This window comes from Phalangium opilio, unplaced genomic scaffold (genome assembly GCF_054372755.1).
Source record: "Phalangium opilio isolate 3A_F unplaced genomic scaffold, DU_Popi_V2 ptg000344l_1, whole genome shotgun sequence".
NCBI classification, from domain to species: Eukaryota; Metazoa; Arthropoda; class Arachnida; order Opiliones; family Phalangiidae; genus Phalangium; species Phalangium opilio.
Window position 1 is genome coordinate 1,408,655 of NW_028324227.1, and position 18,793 is coordinate 1,427,447.

The 18,793-nt window shown below is 37.7% G+C and overlaps 2 protein-coding genes and 1 long non-coding RNA gene across 6 annotated transcripts in view; 2 read left to right on the forward strand and 1 right to left on the reverse strand.

Moving 5' to 3' along the window:
* LOC149609974 (colorectal mutant cancer protein) overlaps positions 1–16,994 on the forward strand; it is a 40,252-nt gene extending 23,258 nt beyond the window's left edge. For 2 of the 3 annotated variants that reach the window (XM_089860039.1, XM_089860041.1), the window contains 11 exons: positions 11,637–11,750; positions 12,185–12,327; positions 12,401–12,510; positions 12,585–12,703; positions 12,773–13,222; positions 13,283–13,676; positions 13,917–14,112; positions 14,172–14,409; positions 14,483–14,868; positions 14,923–15,025; positions 15,098–16,994. In XM_089860039.1, coding sequence (XP_089716165.1) covers positions 11,637–11,750; positions 12,185–12,327; positions 12,401–12,510; positions 12,585–12,703; positions 12,773–13,222; positions 13,283–13,676; positions 13,917–14,112; positions 14,172–14,409; positions 14,483–14,868; positions 14,923–15,025; positions 15,098–15,184 — 2,340 coding nt within the window. In that variant the 3' untranslated portion in view covers positions 15,185–16,994. The remainder of the gene's footprint in view (positions 1–11,636; positions 11,751–12,184; positions 12,328–12,400; positions 12,511–12,584; positions 12,704–12,772; positions 13,223–13,282; positions 13,677–13,916; positions 14,113–14,171; positions 14,410–14,482; positions 14,869–14,922; positions 15,026–15,097) is intronic. The other variant, XM_089860040.1, reaches the window with a different exon arrangement.
* On the forward strand, positions 7,974–9,042 carry LOC149609975 (uncharacterized). Its single transcript, XR_016376882.1, has 2 exons — positions 7,974–8,461; positions 8,538–9,042. It is a non-coding gene; the product is annotated as an uncharacterized LOC149609975 (long non-coding RNA).
* Positions 16,995–17,135: 141 nt separating the features above from the next.
* On the reverse strand, positions 17,136–18,629 carry LOC149609976 (uncharacterized). 2 transcript variants are annotated; one of them, XM_089860042.1, is made up of 2 exons: positions 18,406–18,629; positions 17,136–17,663 (listed from the first exon to the last, which is right to left on the reverse strand). In XM_089860042.1, exons 1-2 carry the CDS (start codon positions 18,509–18,511, stop codon positions 17,557–17,559), a joined length of 213 nt encoding a protein of 70 aa, XP_089716168.1. In that variant the 5' UTR covers positions 18,512–18,629; the 3' UTR covers positions 17,136–17,556. The 2 variants fall into 2 exon arrangements, with proteins under 2 accessions (XP_089716168.1, XP_089716170.1); XM_089860044.1 differs by lacking the exon at positions 18,406–18,629 and adding an exon at positions 17,787–18,377.
* Between the last annotated feature and the right edge of the window lie 164 nt (positions 18,630–18,793).

Below are 18,793 nucleotides of genomic sequence, written 5' to 3' on the forward strand. Positions count from 1 at the left end.
ACCATCTTTGAATCATCCCCATCAAATTCAGCCCATCGCAAACAGTTTTCCACTTTTATCAAAACGCCTATATATGTATGCATGCGAGAATGTTTTCAATCCTACCAAAAATAATGAATTGTGTCAAACCCCAAGGAGAAAAGCGTTGGAGCATTTTGGGAAAGTACATACAGAGAAACCAACACATAGGGGCTAGGCCGCCATTGTTGTATTCTCTCTCTCGCCAAAGAAACACCTCTACCAACCATCTAAACATTAAAATCCCTTTGATTGATCGTAGGCATTGATCACAATTTTTTATGATTGGAAATTCCATTAATTGAGGATTACGCAGTTAGTTATTCGTGTAACATTTGATTAAATTCAAAGCAGTATACGAGTTACTCCGGGGAGAGTTTAATTTTGGGCGTTTTTTGGGGGGTGGAAAAAGGGAGGATTGGAGAGTACTAAAATTTTGACGACTTTTTTTTTATTATTGGTTTAACTCTTCGAACGTTCTTATCCCATCCCGGGTTGGAAAAAGTTAATAGTTTCGTGTTTGAGTAACGGTCCGTGTCCTGCAATGCTACGTACGTACGTTCTTTGGCTGAAGGGACGTGGACGTGCGGCTGGCACCCCACTACTGTTATTTCTTCATACAGTTAAAGGTGGGGTACAACCACTGTACTTCATAGTTCGTTCCATTTTGAACCTACAACGCGGGAGAGATAGCAAAGAGATTAGAAACGTCATTTAGAAGTTTATCACAATTTGCCTTCATCAAAGCTTAACCTTGTTGACGTAGCGAACTATTTTCGTTTCTAAAATTACTTTGGAAGACTGACATTTTGGGGATCAAAAATTCCAGAGGTAAATAAATTTTTAGTGATTCAGAATTTTGCAAGGAATTGTGGGAGAGGCTGTAGGGTTTTCCGGAAGTAAACTTGCAACAATTTCAGCACCTTCGGAAATCAGGTGACGTTTTGTTCTAGTATCACGGCGAATTTCACCCGAAAATGTTCAAGCCATGGGATTGCATAGAGATCTGAACTTATAGTCGTAACCTTGTGGTAGCATTTTGTCGCAGTTATTGTTGAACACTCGCATTGAGACCGAATAAGGTAGCTTTGAGGATTGGGATCTATTTTACTTCTCTCTCTTTCTCTCGGTTGGCTAGGTTTCCCTAACTTTCCTCCGCGCATTTCACGTTTCGTTAGGGATCCGATGAATGAGGGTTTATTCGGAAATGGGAGGAGGTTTTTTGGGAGCTTGGTTTTACGTAACTCCCAGCAGCAACCCCTGGCCAGGAGGAGAAAGGAAAAATCAACTTTGGGTTTAAAAGGTTTTTCCATTACTGTAGTTTTAATCTTTTTTTGCATTTAAATGTACAAAGGGTTTTAATCCTTTTATTATCTAGTTTACTGAAGATTTTATTTTGATTTAAGCGAAGGGATTGAGGGAATTGGAATTAGAAACGCGGCGGTGGTTTTGACTAGTTCACATTGAAGTTCAGTGTTGAAGACTTTATTTACTTTCTATTACTACAAATGGATCCCTTTTATAGCAGGGAAGAACAATGTGTACATATTAAAGTTATTTTCAAACAAATATGTAGCGGATCATATGAATTTGTAAAAAAAAAATATAGAAATTAAAAAATTGAGCACCGGTGTATTGCGGGTCAAACATTTCTACAGGGGCTCGTAGAAAATACATTGGTTAGTGTCACCCTATAAGGGGGCTTCTCTATGTATATTATTTAAATACGGAATGTTTCTGGTAAATAGCTTTACCAAATGTTGTAGGCCCCATATTCTGTGACACTTTCCACTAATTTTAACCCTAAAAACACACAGTTTTAATTTATGGCAGACTTACACGGAAACACCCTTTGTAGTGATAATAATAAAATACTTTTACGTTAAATCTTGAAAACCTTTCTTAAAAGCATGTCGCTCTTACTATAACATGTCACTTTTAGTTCTTTTTTATGGAGAAGCCAAAGCCTGCAGTATTTTTTTCTATTCAAATAAACGTTTTCACAATCTGAAAAAGAATTTTATCGCGTAATGGCACGTCGTAACCAATAACGGTAAAGCTTCTAGTTCCATAATAACACGGACTGCTGGCTGGATCTATATGGAATTTACGTTCGCTTTGATGGAATTTAGCGTGTGTATACCGTTACCTTTATATGCACCGGAAATTCACCCGTAAGCGTGGCCGGAAATCTAGACACGCGTCAGTTATAAAAGCTTTCTCCCCCCTTTTTTACCACTTTTTATTTTTCCTATGGAAAAAGGGCAGGCTTTCGTGACGGGAAAGGTAGACTAGAAAGGAATGTTTTCCAAGTCGCGGGGTACAAAGAGAGAAATTTCCCATCCCCTCCTAAGGGTACCTTTCAATACATTTCGCTCGGAGCGAGTCACCAAAGCGTGATTGAGTTATCCGTAACTTTACGCTATTTTTACTTCCAAAGAATAACTCTCTACTAGAGTTTTTATATTGAAGCCCTCCTTTCCAGTGAAACTTGAAGTTTGTAAAAATATACTTACGTTTTCTCAGCCGTCCATAAACTGTCTTGGAAAAACTATGCTTTTTAGAGTGGCACGTGTCAGGATTAAAACATTTTCAATAAATTTTGAAAGGGTATAAAGTTTCTGACGCGTTTTGTTTTGATAGCGGAACTTTAAAAGTCCTTGTACCTAACACGATCCTTTCCCTTCAAGCTAGTTTATTTCTAAGGTAGAGAAAACGCAACCATTCTGAGGATGGATCTTTAAAGCGCTGTACTTCTGACAGTTAGTTAATATTCACCATGCGCAGTCGAACCCTTTTCTTAATTCAATAAAACAGTAGATCGTATTAATTCTGCGTAAATCTTCGAACATCCGCTAAAGTTAAGACCATATGCCCTTTGAGAATCATAACCCAAAAACTGTATATATGTTGAGAGTCGAATATTTCGCGCCATCCACAGTTGTCGTTGACTTGTGCCATCATCGTCGCGTCTCGTATATATAATAATAATACCCCAAGACCAAGCGTGTCAGAAATGATGAAATGCCGTGGGGCCTATCGGCTCAAGAACTTATAGAACTCCCAAAGTAAATCCTTCTCTTCCCCGAGTTAGACCGCCTAACCTAACTCAAAGCCTCCACCAAAAAGACATCGCATCGCATCGCGCAAGGACGATATCTATAATTTATAGATGGACATAATTCCTCGGCTGACCATCCTCAGGTGTCTGTCTACTTTCTTTCCTCTGACCACCAGGGGTTGTAACCCACTCGTATCTTCACCATCCACCACCTCCTTGTCAATTTATTTATTAACTGAACCAGAACATAAGAGAGGTTAGAGTGGACACGTGACGATAGTATCTGGTCCCCGCGTATTTATCGACCCATTAGCTAAAGAGGCAATTTACATTCTAAAAGTTTTGTTCCCTCTTCTTTACGTTGTAAATACTCTGGTCACGACTGGGGCTAACTGTTATAGCAACCAGAAAGCCGCGGCCGCGTTATGGCGCCCATATTTTTTGGCCTCGTTGCTTTTACCGCACGAGAGCGTGTTTCTTTTTTAGTACGGTCTGAATTTACGTGTAATGTTAGTTTCATGGTTCCCTTGACGATGTTTACTGTACATGTATAATGAGCCTTTTCCCTCCTAAACATATTTTCTTTGGGAGATGGCAACAAGACAGCCTAGATTAGAATATAATTGCCTCGCTTGAAGGAACTTCAATGTTAAGGCATTTTTGCAGTAAAATTGTTTGAATTGTTAGCTGCATGATTTTGGTAATTCAATTTTCGACTACTTTCGGAGCAGTAGGCTTATTTAACTCATGTTGATGCGTAAGAGATTATAACTGACGATAGTCGATAGAAGAAAAGAATAGTAGCTTCAAGTATACACTGTACTAATCAAGGTTAAGCCTAAAAATCCCTTTAGTTATTTATGAGGTTAGGTTATGTTGGGCCTCTATTTTTTTATCCTCGGGTATAGTTATAATTACGAAATTGCTCGTTAAAAGGCCTCTCTAAGATTTATGACGTAATTACGTTAGGGATCGAGTTTATTTCTTAAGAAAACCTTCTTTGGACCCTTCTACTAAAACGTTACATCATTCTGTAAGGTGAGACCCCGAGATTTTGATAACGGATTAGTATTTGAAATTCTATTGGCGACTTACATTGGCAGAGTGTTTCTGATAAGTCTGCCATAAATTAAGGGGGATGTTCTTTGGGCGATTTTGAGTCTATTACATTTTGCAGTCTGTGTGCGCTTTTATTGACCCATTGTCCAACCATCTTGTCCGAAGGACACAGTCCTGATGTTTCATTTATGGGGAACCCCCATGCCTTCAAATTATAAATTATTTATTTCTTCCGGAGTTAGCCTTGGTCTCTCTCTCTCAAGTACTGGAATTCGGTCGATAAGCCGATAATAGTTGGAATTTTCAATTATGTAACGGTGAAAAGAATGTGGTCTTTCAAGGAGTGAGGGGACATTTTCTGTATAACAATTTTCAGGGTCTGCCATAAAATGGAATAGGATGGTCATTTTGACCCGCGTCTGTCAGAGATATGAAACATTTCCTCTGTCTTGTATTTGTAAACTATATACGGAAAAAGGGAGATAATACGTCGGGTTTATGATTATGGTTTTATATTGAAGGAAGATCTTGTTCGTACTTTCGTGGGTTGAAACGAATAAATTCAGGTTCTGGCCTTCTGGGTCAGTAAGAAATTGTCGGGTACCCAATTTTCATTGCTTCAAATTTCCATTGCTTCCAATTGTCGTGCTTCCCTTCAAGTCTCATCATAAATTCTGAGAACTTCTGAGTGCAATTAAACTAAATTTCACTCAGAAGCCCTCAGCAATAGCTTTACTACATTGCCAAGGATCGCGTACTGCGTCCAAGAGTAAAGAACTAAGTAAAGTTGTAATTAAAGACAATGCAACTTCGTAAATATTTTCTATATCTTTCGACGAGCTAATACTATTTGCTACAATTCCAGATTTATAATTTTGAGCAAACCGCTATCAGCTCAAAGATAAGAAAAATATAGCCAACATTTAGGGGGATGTGTAATCAACAGTTGAAATGACGGAGAACGAGATTTCCCATTTTCCTTATCACGGGCTTTAACGTTTAGCCCTTGCTGCAGTGCAGAATGAGAACGGGACCTAAGTATTTGGCTCCCCTTAATCCTATCGTTATGACTTTCATCTCGGAGCCAGATAAAGCTTTTATTTTCCAGGGAGCCCTCCCCCAACTCCGGGGTGCGGCCGACGCGCGCGTGTGTTGTAGAGTTCTTGCCTATATAACCTCGCTCTTCCCTCCTTTAACGAGACCTTTAGGCTCTAACTCTCACTCCGAATGCTTTGACCCAAACACCCTTCACTCTAACGCACATGGTGGCGAGTACAGCATCAGAGCGGTGGTTCCTATTTTACGCCATCGTTCATTCTCCGGAGTCCTTGCTCCCCCTCATCTCTAATCCGATCTTTTTTTCCTCGAGATTGCCAAGGAAAAAGTTGCCACTCCGTGATAGTAGTAGGAGTAGAGAGAGAGGAAAAGCCAGAAGAGTCGAGTGGTTGAATAGTTGGAAGAAATAACAAACAACTAAGAGAGCTTTATAGTGAACTTCGAAATCTCAAATACGAGAAAATCAAGTGCAATGTAAAGACGCTTTTTTTGTGCATTAAAAGTGAATGAAGCAGCAAAAAGGCACCCGAAGTTCCTCTTGGGACAATTTTTATTGCTTTTCTGGCCGTCATTTTAAAATATGGTGGCAAATAGAGTCCCAAAAGGCATAAAGCCGGTTTAGGAAACCAGTATACTAAATATTAACGAAATCTGTTGAAACGCCCGGACATTATTCCATAAATAAAGTTATTTTACATCTTTGGTCGCCATTTTTCAAGATGGCCGCGGATTGAAAAAATATTTCATATTGCGTGCTTACTACTTAAGTGTGACGTCCCTGCAAATATTCAGCCTTCTATGTAAAGTGGTTTGACCTGGGCGTTGATTATCAGTCAGTCCGGATTTTCACTTATCGCCATAGCCGAAATCTTCTCTGCTCTGTTAGACCTCTCGACCAGAGAAGTCCGGAGTCATGGGCCTGCGGGATAGTCCTTTCTTTAGCTCCCAATCTACTTCGTTACTTTTGCTTTTGATTCCACCTCTGGTGACTCCCGAGGTCATACTTTAGGAGTTAGGTTATTTGGAACTTATTCCCTCTTGGTTACTACGTGTACTGACCAAGCTTTTCTCAGAGCTTCATTGCATTGTTTGCTATAGGCTATTGCTTGCTTTCCTTAGCTTTCATTTTTATTGGGCATAAAAAATATGACGATTTGGACGATGCAGCATTTGTCCCTTCTTCTCTTTCCTCTATGCCTTCATTTAATATCACGGTTTTGTGTCTATCAATCGACGGTGGAGAGTTCTATCAAATTTGAGGGTTACGTTGTTTAGAGCAATTGGTATTGGATCTAAGTAACCGTACACATCAATTTCAATAAGGTTATTTTTTATCTTGAGACGTAATGAGATCTTTAAAGTTGAAAGCGCTGTGTGATGATATTACAATTTTACAAATAATCCCGACCACTAACTCGGTCGTTAGTCATTTCAAAAATAGTCGACGGTGTTGAATTATGAAAAGTACTTGATTTCGACGACTACTTTCTACCCTGTATGTTTTCTCCGTACAATTTTCCTTAACCTTAAGCCTTATAATCATCATCATCACCATCATCATTAGGGGCAGTTGTATTATCTTGAAATTCCTCGGCATATACATGCACTCTTTTCCCTCTCTCTCTCTCACACACATAAGTCCCCCCCCCCTTTGCATCTTTCAAAAAAACAAGGCTAACCTTTTGTTCATCTGATAATATTAATGCCACCGTAACTCGTTTATCATCGAAATATGAAAAGAAGTAGTGAGGGTGTCTTGTATTCGAGTCTTTTATTTAACTCCTAGCATTAAAATTTCCCTATCTACGTTGACTGATAAAGTAGAATTTCACTTTTTCTCCTTCTGCCTCTCTCTTTCATTCTTGCCTAAAAAGGCTGCAGGGAGAGAAAATTTTGGGCACTTTTTTCTATGCAAAAATTTGCGGAGTGACATTCAAGACTTGGCTCTGTGGATGTAGTTGCATTTGCGTGGCATTGGGGATATGTTGGTACGCTGTTAACTTAATAGAGACGGCCCAAATTTCCCTCGAGCTTGTAACAGTTATGCTATACTACAATTGATAAGGGCGATGTTAAGAAACTTTTCTGTCACCTCAGAATTTCTTTTCTTTTGAAAAAGATGGTGTAAGCATTATAAAGAGAACTTTTTGTTGAGTTTCCTGCTAGGTGTGCCATGTAGCGAATTTGAAGTAACTGTAACGATTTTAATGCTCGAACGTGAAAATGTTACTTTTTTGCCAATGTATTATGTTTAAACCGAACCAAACTTGGGTCATTAACAATGGTGATTTTGGTCTATTCGATCATTATTGATTTTTAATTTAAATTTACCTCGAAAATGGGATCAATACGACAAGAATGTATTAATTTTTATGAGTAAGGTATAAGTTTCCATAAAGGTTTTTCGCGATTATGTATTGGACACGCATGCTTTGGGTGAAAGGAATGAGGGAATAAGTTCCTCCGTCTGCAGTAGACAGGAAGAACGTGATGGCGGTGTGGTGGTATTTTCAGGAAATGAAAAAGGCTCTTCCTGTTTTTCTTCCTGGTTTCCTTCCCCTTTTTCTCTGTTTATTGATTGGCAGGCGCCATTCTTTTTTCCCTCTTTTGTCTTTCCGCGCCTCTTGCAGTTCCGAAACCGAAACAAAGTCAGTCAACCCGCACTCCTCCAATTTCTCTCTGTCGCCATCCGCTGTCCACGCCTCTTTGTCTCCGGTCTCCATCCCCATAAAGCATTTGCCGCTAATTTTAAGTCCCAAAATAGTATGATGACGGGGTCAGATAGCTTTGTCACTTTTTTTTTCACCCCCGCTAAATTGCTAAACGAAATACAGTTTTTCCGGTTTTACTTCACAAAGTTTGGCGATATAAGTACTTACAAAAGGGATAGAGCTTAATGGAATGTATTTAGAACAAGCTTTTCATAGAGTACACAAACAAGAACCCACTTGAGACCCGAAAACCTGTGAATATCATATTCATATATGTCGTGATATAATATCTCTTCTTCAAATTTGACACTGCTTATAACTGAATGAGACCATGTCAAAAGTGAAGTATCCATGGAAAATAGAACGAAATTGACCGTTATACAAAGCTATTCTGTATTTCTAGTAAAACATTGGCTATATTATTCAAACTCCGTTACAGTTAACTGGAATTGAAATATCTGGTTTGGCGACGGTATTTTGTTCTATTGGGTTCGGAACAATTGTATTGTAAGCATCTTGACACAAAATCAGAAGTTCTAGGGAACGAACTATATTGGTAAGGGTTTAGGAACATAAGAATGGAATTTGATTACAACCAACCAAACCCGCCTTTCATTCCTGAAATGTTTTAGGCAAAAACACGGTTTGGGGTGACTCTCTCCTATGCCTATATACGCTGACGTGCTTCCATCTTCCTCGCTGTGGCGTGACGCAACCCGACCATGGTTCTTTTCACTTTCTTATCTCGGGTAGCTCCATGGGCGAGATGCGAATCTTTGCTCTTTGACATTTTTTTTTGTTTCCACTTTTATTCATAGTGTAAGTGGAGCCGGGGAATGAAGAAAAGAACTGCTCGCTCCACTATCGATTGAGCCCAAGCATGGCTCACAGCCTTGCAACAAGAACTAGAGAGAGAGAGACGAGGCAAACAACTCTGCTTTCTTTCTTTTCTTTCTTAGTATAACTTACACCGTCCCATCCATAGGGATCTGCGCCCCTTTAAAGCTGGGAAAAAACATTGCGTTGACCGTAATATTTTAGCTTTATGAATAACGCCTAATTTAGCATAGTTTGTTGAAATTTAAAATTGTCAAAATTATTAGTTTCTTAAAAAAATAAACATATGCAGATATTTCATTTGAGTGGAAATTCTTCCAGGTTTTCTTCCCCTTCGAGCACACGTGCAACGCCGGGTAGCTACACTCAGTGTAGAATATTCCAATTTGAGAATTTTACAGGCTCTTTAAGGTAAAGGTGCATCCCTGCTTGGGTTGTACTGATCATTCAAAGTGGTACAAACTGTTACATACATTTCGGAGAATTTTCTTTTCTTGGGGGTTTTTTCCGCTCGTCGAAAGAATTTTCTTTTCTGCGGACTGAGCGTTGAATTTGTTAGGCGAACCGAGAGATTCGGGTCTTGGGTCTCACCGGAATCTGATCCCTCCATACTATAGAAGCGGCAACGAGGTATTCCAAAGCGTGTAGATAAGACTGCCTCTTTTCAAATACGGTGGACTGGGCTGGTACCCATACAAGTCCACTGGTGCCAAAATGAGCCTTTTCATCCTTTTCCTTTGGGGTACCGGGATCGTACAAGCTCTTGCTCTTCTTCTTTATACCACCGCCCTTCTGTAGATATCCAAACTTCTATAAACTTGTTTTCCCACCAGAATTGCTTCTTTTCTGTGAGCGTGTATGGAAAGTATAACTCGACAAATATCTCTAATTCTATTGGTTAATAGATACCATCTCCCCCTCTTTTCAAAGATAACCTACCCAATTTCGATGCGGCTTGGGTACTGTGATTCTAATTAGCCTTAATTGTATTCTTAAATACAGTGATGAATCATTATATCTGGAATTTTTGAAAGTCTGTATATTTTATCAGTTTGTGAATGGTTCAATTTATTTAAGCGTAAATTATCATATCATAAGTTTATAAGATATGTATCACTATCTCAGTAACCAGTGACAAACTTATGGAACATATCTTATGATAATATGCAACAGAAATTCCCATTGAAAAAGCTTATTACCATGAAACGTCACTTGTCTAAAATCTAAATCAATTAACTTCTTTCTTTGCGGGTCAAAAATTCTAATTTGAACTTTTGAATTAATTCAAATTCTTCCAATATTCTCAGGCTCTCTTTATTCAAGTCAAAATTAAATATATAGTCTTTTCAAAATGTCTTCCCAAGTATTTTTAATTAAATTGGACGCGTGGGGGGAGGGGGTGGATGTCGGAGAAGCGTATTAAATCGCTCAAACCTTCATATTTCTCCTTAAAAATATTTCTTTCTGTCATTTTTGGCATACGACATCCCGAAAAACAGTGTCGCCTCTTAGTCTGCTCTTCTATATACCATATATATATACTTAACAGAATCGCGGGGAGCGAACCCTTACTTAATTGGGAGCAATGTCACCAGTCGAGCCTATTTATGACCCCAAAGTGGGGATGAGCTGTCATACGCATCTCAGAAGTTCATTCCATGAAGAATTTAACGACTTGGCTGCTATAGCCTAATAAGGATAACGAGATATTTGAATATATAGGCGTCGCAAAAGGGATAAAGATAAAATGTAAGAAAATGGAAATATTAATATTTAAAAAAAAAACTTAGCATACGAGGAAATAACAATTAGCTAATGCTAGTAGTCAAATTACGAAGGAAGATGGTATTTTCCTGTCAGAAGATGAACACGAAGGGATATTGCGAAATTTACTGGAAGATGGAAAAACGATAGTTACTTGTTTTACTTCAATTTATGAACTTTTTTGTATAAACTTTCTATCGTCTTCGTGTTGGTATAGGTTTACACCAACCGTGATGTAGATTAACCTAAAGTTATCAAATTTAACTATCCTTATGTAGCTGTTTATCAACCGAAACTTAATAAAAAATTAAAGTGAATTCATAACTTGCCACAGTGTTGGGGGATTTTCCGAAATCTTATCAAGTTAGAAATGGAGCATGTTATATGACACTTTCCACTCATTTAGCCCAAAGAATACCCCTTTAATTTATAGCAGTGGTATCAGAAACACCCTGTACATTATAGAGTTAAAACTTCGTGTAACTCTACTTCGGTTCACGCTGTAAGTTTTCTTGCCCTTAGTTTATCGTTTTGTTCGCGATGTGAACGATTTCTCCTCCATTTCTTTCTTGTTTGAGTTTCTAAATTTATACCAAACCATTTCTACCACACAACGATGTTTTGTTGGGGTGAAATAACACGCGTAACTGTGACTTTTTTATGGAGTCTTTACTCTTTTGTATATAGGCCCGTAGTGTCCGTTTCATTTGGAGAATACCTAGAAGATAAAGGCTAAGGTATTCTCTTTGTTATCTTTTATAGATAATACACAAGCTATAGCATACACTACTGAAACTGAAATGAACCCAACTTTCTTCGGGTAAATGAATCTCGGTGCAATGAAACAACGAACGTAATCGCGAAGCTATTCGCTTTCTTTTGCACCGTGTCTCTTTTTTACCACGGATTCCATCGATCGACTACGATTATCTATAAATAAAGGATGGGAGAGAATGTCTTCTTTTTTTATCAGAATTAGCTTGTTCTTCCCAATCTACAAATCTAATTGATTACGCATCGTAGCGTATCTGATTTGTGTGTTTTTTTCCCTAATTGTACGAACAATGCATACTTGAACTCGGCCTATTGTTGGCGTAGCTAATTTTTCGTTAATTTTTTTGTAATTGCAGCTTCATTTAGCCGCTTTATCGTCGTTGAAAGGGGAGATTATGGAGTTGACCAACAGGCTGCATCATACTTTTCAAGAAAGAGACCTTTTAGAAAGACAGCTAAATAGATCTCAAGTAAGTGCGCGCTCCTGGATGGTTTAAATAATAAAGACCTCTGTAAATAAAATGAAGTTGAAAGAAAGTTCGACGATTCTTTTAACAATTATCGAAATACCTAATGTTGATATTTCAAACTTATTCATAAATATCGAAATTTACAAGTAACAATTAGGCCTATACCCCATACCAAAGATAGAATAAAGACGTGCGTTTTCATGTATCTGCTTAATGTAGCGTATCCAAATTTTAATAACAAAGAATTAACAAGTTTAATGAGCATTCCAAGTGTCATTTCAATTCTGTTCAATTAATGCCACTATATAAATATTTTTATAGTAGATGTTGCGTAAATTTATGTTTTATGAAGTGTTCATAAATAAAGCAATAATAATGTACAGTTTACAACGAGCAATATACGTAGTTTATGATTGTACGTTTCTTTATGAAAGTTGGATCGTTTGTTATTGGTTCGGGAACACGAAGAGCGAATGGAGCAACAAGCCCAGAGGTACGAAGAGAGGTTAACAGAGTTGCATTCCATCATAGCCGAACTGTCTAAGAAGCTGGAAATCCAGAGAGCAAATATAATTAAGTACGACGATAATTAAAGGCCGTATTTTAGGTCGCGAATCATAAAGCTGACATCCTTTCGTCCTTAATATTAGGGAAGAAGATGAGTTTAGTCAACAGTCAGGTGAAGAATCTCGACAGAGTGAAGTACAAAGCCATTGCACTAGCAATGACAATAACCTCGCTGACTCGTGCAGCGATAAAGGTGCGTGCCTTTTCTCCTGGGCGTCGAGAGGTTTTATAAAAAACTGGAATTGTTTTCCTGTTTTCGTATATTAGGTGACTCTAATTGCGAATCTAATCCTGACGTAACGACTAAAGCCGGAGGACCCAGAGACCACGAAGATTTAAGTAGTGGCCTTGGAGACAACGAAAGTTTCGAAGAGAGAGCCATGCAGGTTAATATTCTGGGTTTTAATTTATCGTAACATTTTTTTATTTATTTATTTTTGAGAATAATTTTTCAGGTGTGCCGAGAATCCGAAGAATTTCCAAGCTTAACTGAAAACCGAGCCACTTCTTGCCACAGTTTGCAAATATCTCAGATGCAAGAGGAAGTAGTGTCCCTTAGAGCAGAAACATCCACCCTACAAGAGCAGCTTGGACAACAGGCCACCGAACTTAATCGCCTAAGGATGGCCTTTTCAAACTGCCGCGAAGAACGGGACAGATTGCAAAGAAGGGTGAGGGAACTTCAAGCCAAAGTAGCCAGCCTGCAATCCCAGAGCTCTCAAGGTTCGCAAGCCGGTAGTTCGCCGACTAGAAGCAAAAGTCCCCATATCAATCCTACAACCGGCGAACGGACGCCGACTTCCAGAGAAGACGTTCCTATTGCCAAACTAGCCGAAAGAGTGCGATTAAAGAAGATGGATAGTGGGGATAGACAGATTCTCGGGTCCGAAATAGCTTGTCTAGGGGTAGGCTCAACGATGTCTCTTTCGTTTTTCTAATCTAAATGTTCTTTTTTCGCTTCATAGGTAACAAATTCCAAAGTCGCGGAGCATTTGTGTCATAATATGCAGGAAGAATCTCACGCGCAAGAAATTTTTCAGACATTATTTTCGGCCGGTTCGGCCGTTCCCGAATCCAAGATTCAGGAATTCGAAGTTGAAATGGAGCGACTCAATAGCAAAATAGAGAATTTAAAGTCCCAAAATGATCTTTTAAACTTGACGTTAGAAGAGAGTAAAAGCCAGTGTGATCGCTTAAGTGTTTTGATCGGAAAGTACGAATCCAACAACACAGCTTTGCAGTTAGCGTTGACGTACAGTGATCAATCCATTGAAACCTTCGAAGTGCTTCTAGCCCTTTTGGAAACGGAACAGGGCCTTATATTGGCTAATTGTAGAGCGGCTGGACTAGGAGGTCTTGGTAAGTGTGTGACGCGGAAGTTGATGAAATGCGGCAATTCGCCAGGGTTATCGAATAAGCATAACGCGGCACTATGTGCTATAGTTGTCCAATAAGTTGAATGTGTTGAGTTGTTGAGTAACTAGAACGTTTTCAGCTCGTTACAAAGATAATGTTACTAAATAATCAGAACGAGGCAATATTATAATAAGAACAAACTCTGTAAGGTTCTGAGACTTATTGTAAATTTTCTTATAAAAGTTAAAGGATGTAATGATGAGGAAGAAGAAGTGACGGTTTTGTTGAAACGAGCTCAAGATAATCGTAAAGCCGCCGAAAACGTAGCCAGGCATTGCCTTCAAAAATTAGATAGGACATACGGCATAGCGTTTCTAGTCCCTGGATGTAATATAAGTCCGTGGGAAGACGTCTCTTCCCACAGTCGCACCACAAGGTAGTCATTCAATGACAATGATAGATGAAAATCTAAAAGTCCATTGCCTTTCAATTAAACAGTACAACAAGTTCTACATCGAGTAGCGAAGGCACCGAATTTACAAAGATAGATGAACAACGATTACGGGACTACATTGGCCAACTGAAAAGTGATAGATCTTCCGTAAAAACAACTGTCGTTGAACTAGAAAGTATTCACGTTGATCCATCAATGAAGGATTCCTTCCCAACAGTTCTGGAGGCCCAAAAACTTGACTTAGAAAACGCTGTTTTAATGCAAGAGCTTATGGCTATGAAGGTTCGAATCTTCCATTCCATTCCATTCCAGACAGGCTTCGGAGACATTGTTAAAATTTGCCTGATTCTTGCAGGAAGACAAAGCCGAGTTAAAAGCCCAAGTTTATCTTTTGGAGAAGGAGAAAGCGTCTTTAGAGTTACGACTGAACAGCCGCGAGGCGCAAGAACAGGCTTATTTAGTTCACATTGAACATTTGAAAGCCGAAGTGGAAGAACATCAGCAATTAGCCGAACGGTTAAGGGGAACTCAAGGTCACGGTTCAAACACCCACGTTTATATGTCGGAAGGCAGCGCCAGCCCTGATAGTGGTCACGAGTTAGTCGAAGCCGAAAGGCGAGAGAAAAAGCTCAAATCGAGGATACAAGAATTGGTTTCTACCTTAGAAAAAGTCACGAAAAATTCCGATCTCAGGGCGCAACAGTCGACGGAATTCATAAATGACTTGAAAAGGGCTAATAGGTATAATGTTTTCATATAGAATCATTCAGTTTTACGAATAATTTTCTTAAACAGTGCCTTGGTTATGGCTTTTGAGAAAGCGAAAAAGAAAAATCAAACGAAAGCTAAAAAGTTAGAACAACAAATGGCTCTAATGCTTGAAAGACACAATGCCCAAGTACGAGTCATATCCTAACCTAATTAAACTAAATTTTTAGATTAATTAGAAGTAATTAACGCGGAATTGCAGGTAAGGATGTTGAAACAAAGAATCGCGATGCTGGAAGGTGAAAGCCACCAAGCTTGCGGAGGTCCTGGCGGAGAAACATCTTTATAACAATTAAAAAAGGGGGAAATTTTTGTCTAATTTCTACTTTTATTTGGTGTTCGATTCGATTGTGGTCCTAGAAAAAGGTTTTTCGCCCCGTGTTTGGTAATACGAATCTTCGTTTCATCCGAAAACGGGGCAAACCTAAGAGAAAAACAATTTAGATGGATGTCAACATCTCGGTGTCTATCAAAGATAATGAAAGAATTTTTAAATATTCCCTTTTTCAAACCAATTCCCTTTTTATGAAAAACAAACCCTACTCAACTCTTTAACCAAACAAAAAAAATCTAACATTTACCACTTGGTAAACAAATCTCTCTTCGTTAATTTTGTTTAGTGTTTTATATACACTGCAAAACTACTAAGTTTCCTATATAACACGTACGAATTATTTTTAATGAGAGTACCTACTATTATACCAAAACTTGCGCGGGCCAAATATTTAAACTTTTTTGTTTTTTTAGTTTATTATTAATTATTCCTATAGGTACTCTTTGCGCTTTTTTATAAATAAACGGACGTAGAAAACCCCTAATCACTGAACGCGCTGAAACTCCAGTCTTCCTCTCCTGTAGAAACTTAAGAAAATTTCTTTTGTTTATATGAAAAACGAAATTTTCGTTTAATTTGCAACGAATTTATGGAAAAGCAGGAAAACCCATATGGGCATAGTTTAAAATGATGATTTTTTGGACCCACTCAAGGAACCACGTGTCATTGTTAATCTAGCTAAGTTGTGACGTCAGTGCTTAGGTAAAAACGTCACGGGCTTAGCTTTGGCAATGGGCGGCCATGTTTGACACCACTTTGATTCTATGGGCCTAATTAGAGGCCCAATTGGCCTTATTCCTGATCAACGCCACCGAGGCGTAGCGGCGACTTTTGGAACTATAATAATACGGTAGCCAATTAGAGGTGGCGCTCGAGTCGATGTACTCTGATGGAGATCTGTTATTTTCTATGTTTTGATTATTACCGCTTCAACTTCAAAAAACATGTTTTAACTAATTATTATTAACCGAATAATCTCCAAATAGACCAAAATCGAATGAAAACTTACTCCGAAAGTCTTATTTCATAATATTAGACAGAATAAGAAAGGTAAAATCAACTTTTAATACTTTTGAAACCATATCGCTTGTTAAGCCTAGGCTATTCACATCATTCAGAAAGATCAACAAAACATGGAAAATAACAGATCTCCATCAGAGTCCATCGACTCCACCGCCACCTGTAATTGGCTACCGTATTATTATAGTTCCAAAGGTCGCCGCTACGCCTCAGTGGCGTTGATCAGGAATAAGGCCAATTGGGCCGCCAGGATATTTTTGCACGTGACCCATTCATACCAACCAATTGTCTAAATGAAGAAAACCTCCAAATTTTCAGTTCTATTGACACATGAAGGGTCCAGAAATTGTATTTTTCACTATGTTCCATATTACGTCATCCCCGCTCCGCTACTTAAGAGAGAAACATTAAACGCAAGGAGTTTTACAACGATATTAATGTTAGAATAGCGAGTAAGGGGGAAATGTATTTCAAATGCTTCTGATAATAATAAAAAAAATGTACATTTTTACGTTGTAAAATTTATATCCCTGTTTCAAGGGACACTAAATTAACTAAAAATAATAATAATAATAATAATAATATAGCCAAAAGGTTGTATATGTTCCTGTATGGTTTTGTACAAACACCGTAATTGCTTTGTAAAATGATAAACAAACAAACAAACAAACAAATACTTTCGATTGTAAAAGCGAATGTCTGGTAATAATAAAAGAAAATAAAATAATTAACCCAATGAAACAAAGTAAGTATTTTTAAATATAAATTTTATTTTTTATTTATTACATACATTATACCCAGACTTAGATACAAGACTAATATGTACTCAGCCTTTTATTTTTTTTATATTTTATTTATTTAATTTACGATTTTTTTTTTTTTAAAATATGGAAGTCAAGTTATGGTTGAAAAAATATAGAGTAAATAAATAACGATCCTTTTAAATAAATATACTTTATCATATTCGTATCTTTAAATGAGTTTTACCTTAGAAGAATATAAATTTTAAAATAATTATATCAGTTTAAAAGTTACTTTTTAAAACAACATATTGAATATATAATTTGTGGAATGCTTATTATTATTATTTAATATTTTTTTTTTCTTTATAAATGATTGCCAATGTTCTTTGGGAAGCCGTGGATATTCTTCCGACATTCTTTAAAATTTTTCTTCCAATCATCAGTGTCACCAAACGTTTTCAGTTGAGTACAATATTTGTGCCTTGAATATATCCCTTTTACCTTAAATGGCAGTGTATCTTTTACAATCCCAGAAAAATTAAACGAATTTAAATATATTTTAAATTATTTCTTCTTTTTAACTTCCTTCCTTTGCATTTTTAATTTTTTCTTTTCTTCCTTTTTCTTCTCCTTTTCACGTAAACTTTTTATCAATTTCCACGTGAAAAAACCTGTAATTATAACCCCATGGTTATAACCTTCAATAACGGTACCATATGGTGGCCAATATTAGATTAAATTTATTTAAACTAAAGACTTAAATTAACCGGTTTAATTAAGCTGCTAGAACTTACCCAAAACCCCTACAGGAATTACGATAAAAACGGAATAAAAGGCTAACATTGAGCCCCCTTCATCCTGACTTTCAAGTATGGTTTCTTCCTCCATTTTTGTTATATATCAACTACTAACACGCTTGATTTTGTGGAAAATGGGACCTCTTACGAGTACCAATGTGGTGTATAGATTTAGAAGATATCGGATTAAAACTAAAGCCTCATCAGCAATAACAGCTGTGACGCTTCTCCCTATTTCTTGAATATACTTGAAACAGTGATAAACTACCACATGCCTACCAATAAAACTAGAAAAACGTGGCAAAACCCCAAGGGCTGTTATGGGAGGAGTGAACTGGGAGACGCTCTAGTCCAGTTTTAAAAGAAACTAGTATTTTTATATAGACTTCTTATCTAGATACTTTTGAATCTTGACATTACACATTTCTCAAATGACATTTGGTGCGTGGTAGTAGTAAAAGCGGTCCAGCGTGGAATTAATTTTAGTAATTTAGGCGTGGGGGGGTACGATAATAAATAAAGTAAGCTTACGATTATGTTGCGATTTTTATTTTATGATTGATAGGCTTATTATTTATACAAAAATTTAGTAGAGGAATGGCAGGCCAAGGCTTACCTACAAGACCTATGGTAACAATAGCGGGAAAAACGAAGACCCAATTGCTAAAAGCGTGTTCAATAGGTCCGCCTTCTTTAAAATCGGGATTAGTTAAATCTACCATCTTTTAAAACTACTCTGTAAAGATGATTTAATTGCACTAATCTTCATCAGTCTATTTTGTGCGGGATTAAAAACTGCCAACGTTTACAGTCAACGATCACCGGCGTCTGTACTGTACTCTGTTGTTCGGTCTTGGAGGAAAGAGGTGAGATGGAGTAAAATTATCTGTATCCGCATCTACGGAAACGAAGTTTTCAAAGCCAGGATCCATCGTCCTCGACGTTTTGGTAGGGTCGTACGGTACGAAAACGTCGACGATCCCAATGTTTTAAAAATATAAGCT

Bases quoted from the DNA above. Each gene is read 5' to 3' on its own strand.
- LOC149609976 (XM_089860042.1), bottom strand. From the start codon at position 18,511: ATGGTAGATTTAACTAATCCCGATTTTAAAGAAGGCGGACCTATTGAA. The intron at 17,664-18,405 runs GTAAGCCTTGGC...TTATAATTACAG, and splicing joins TGTTACCATAGGTCTTGTAG to GTTTTTTCACGTGGAAATTG.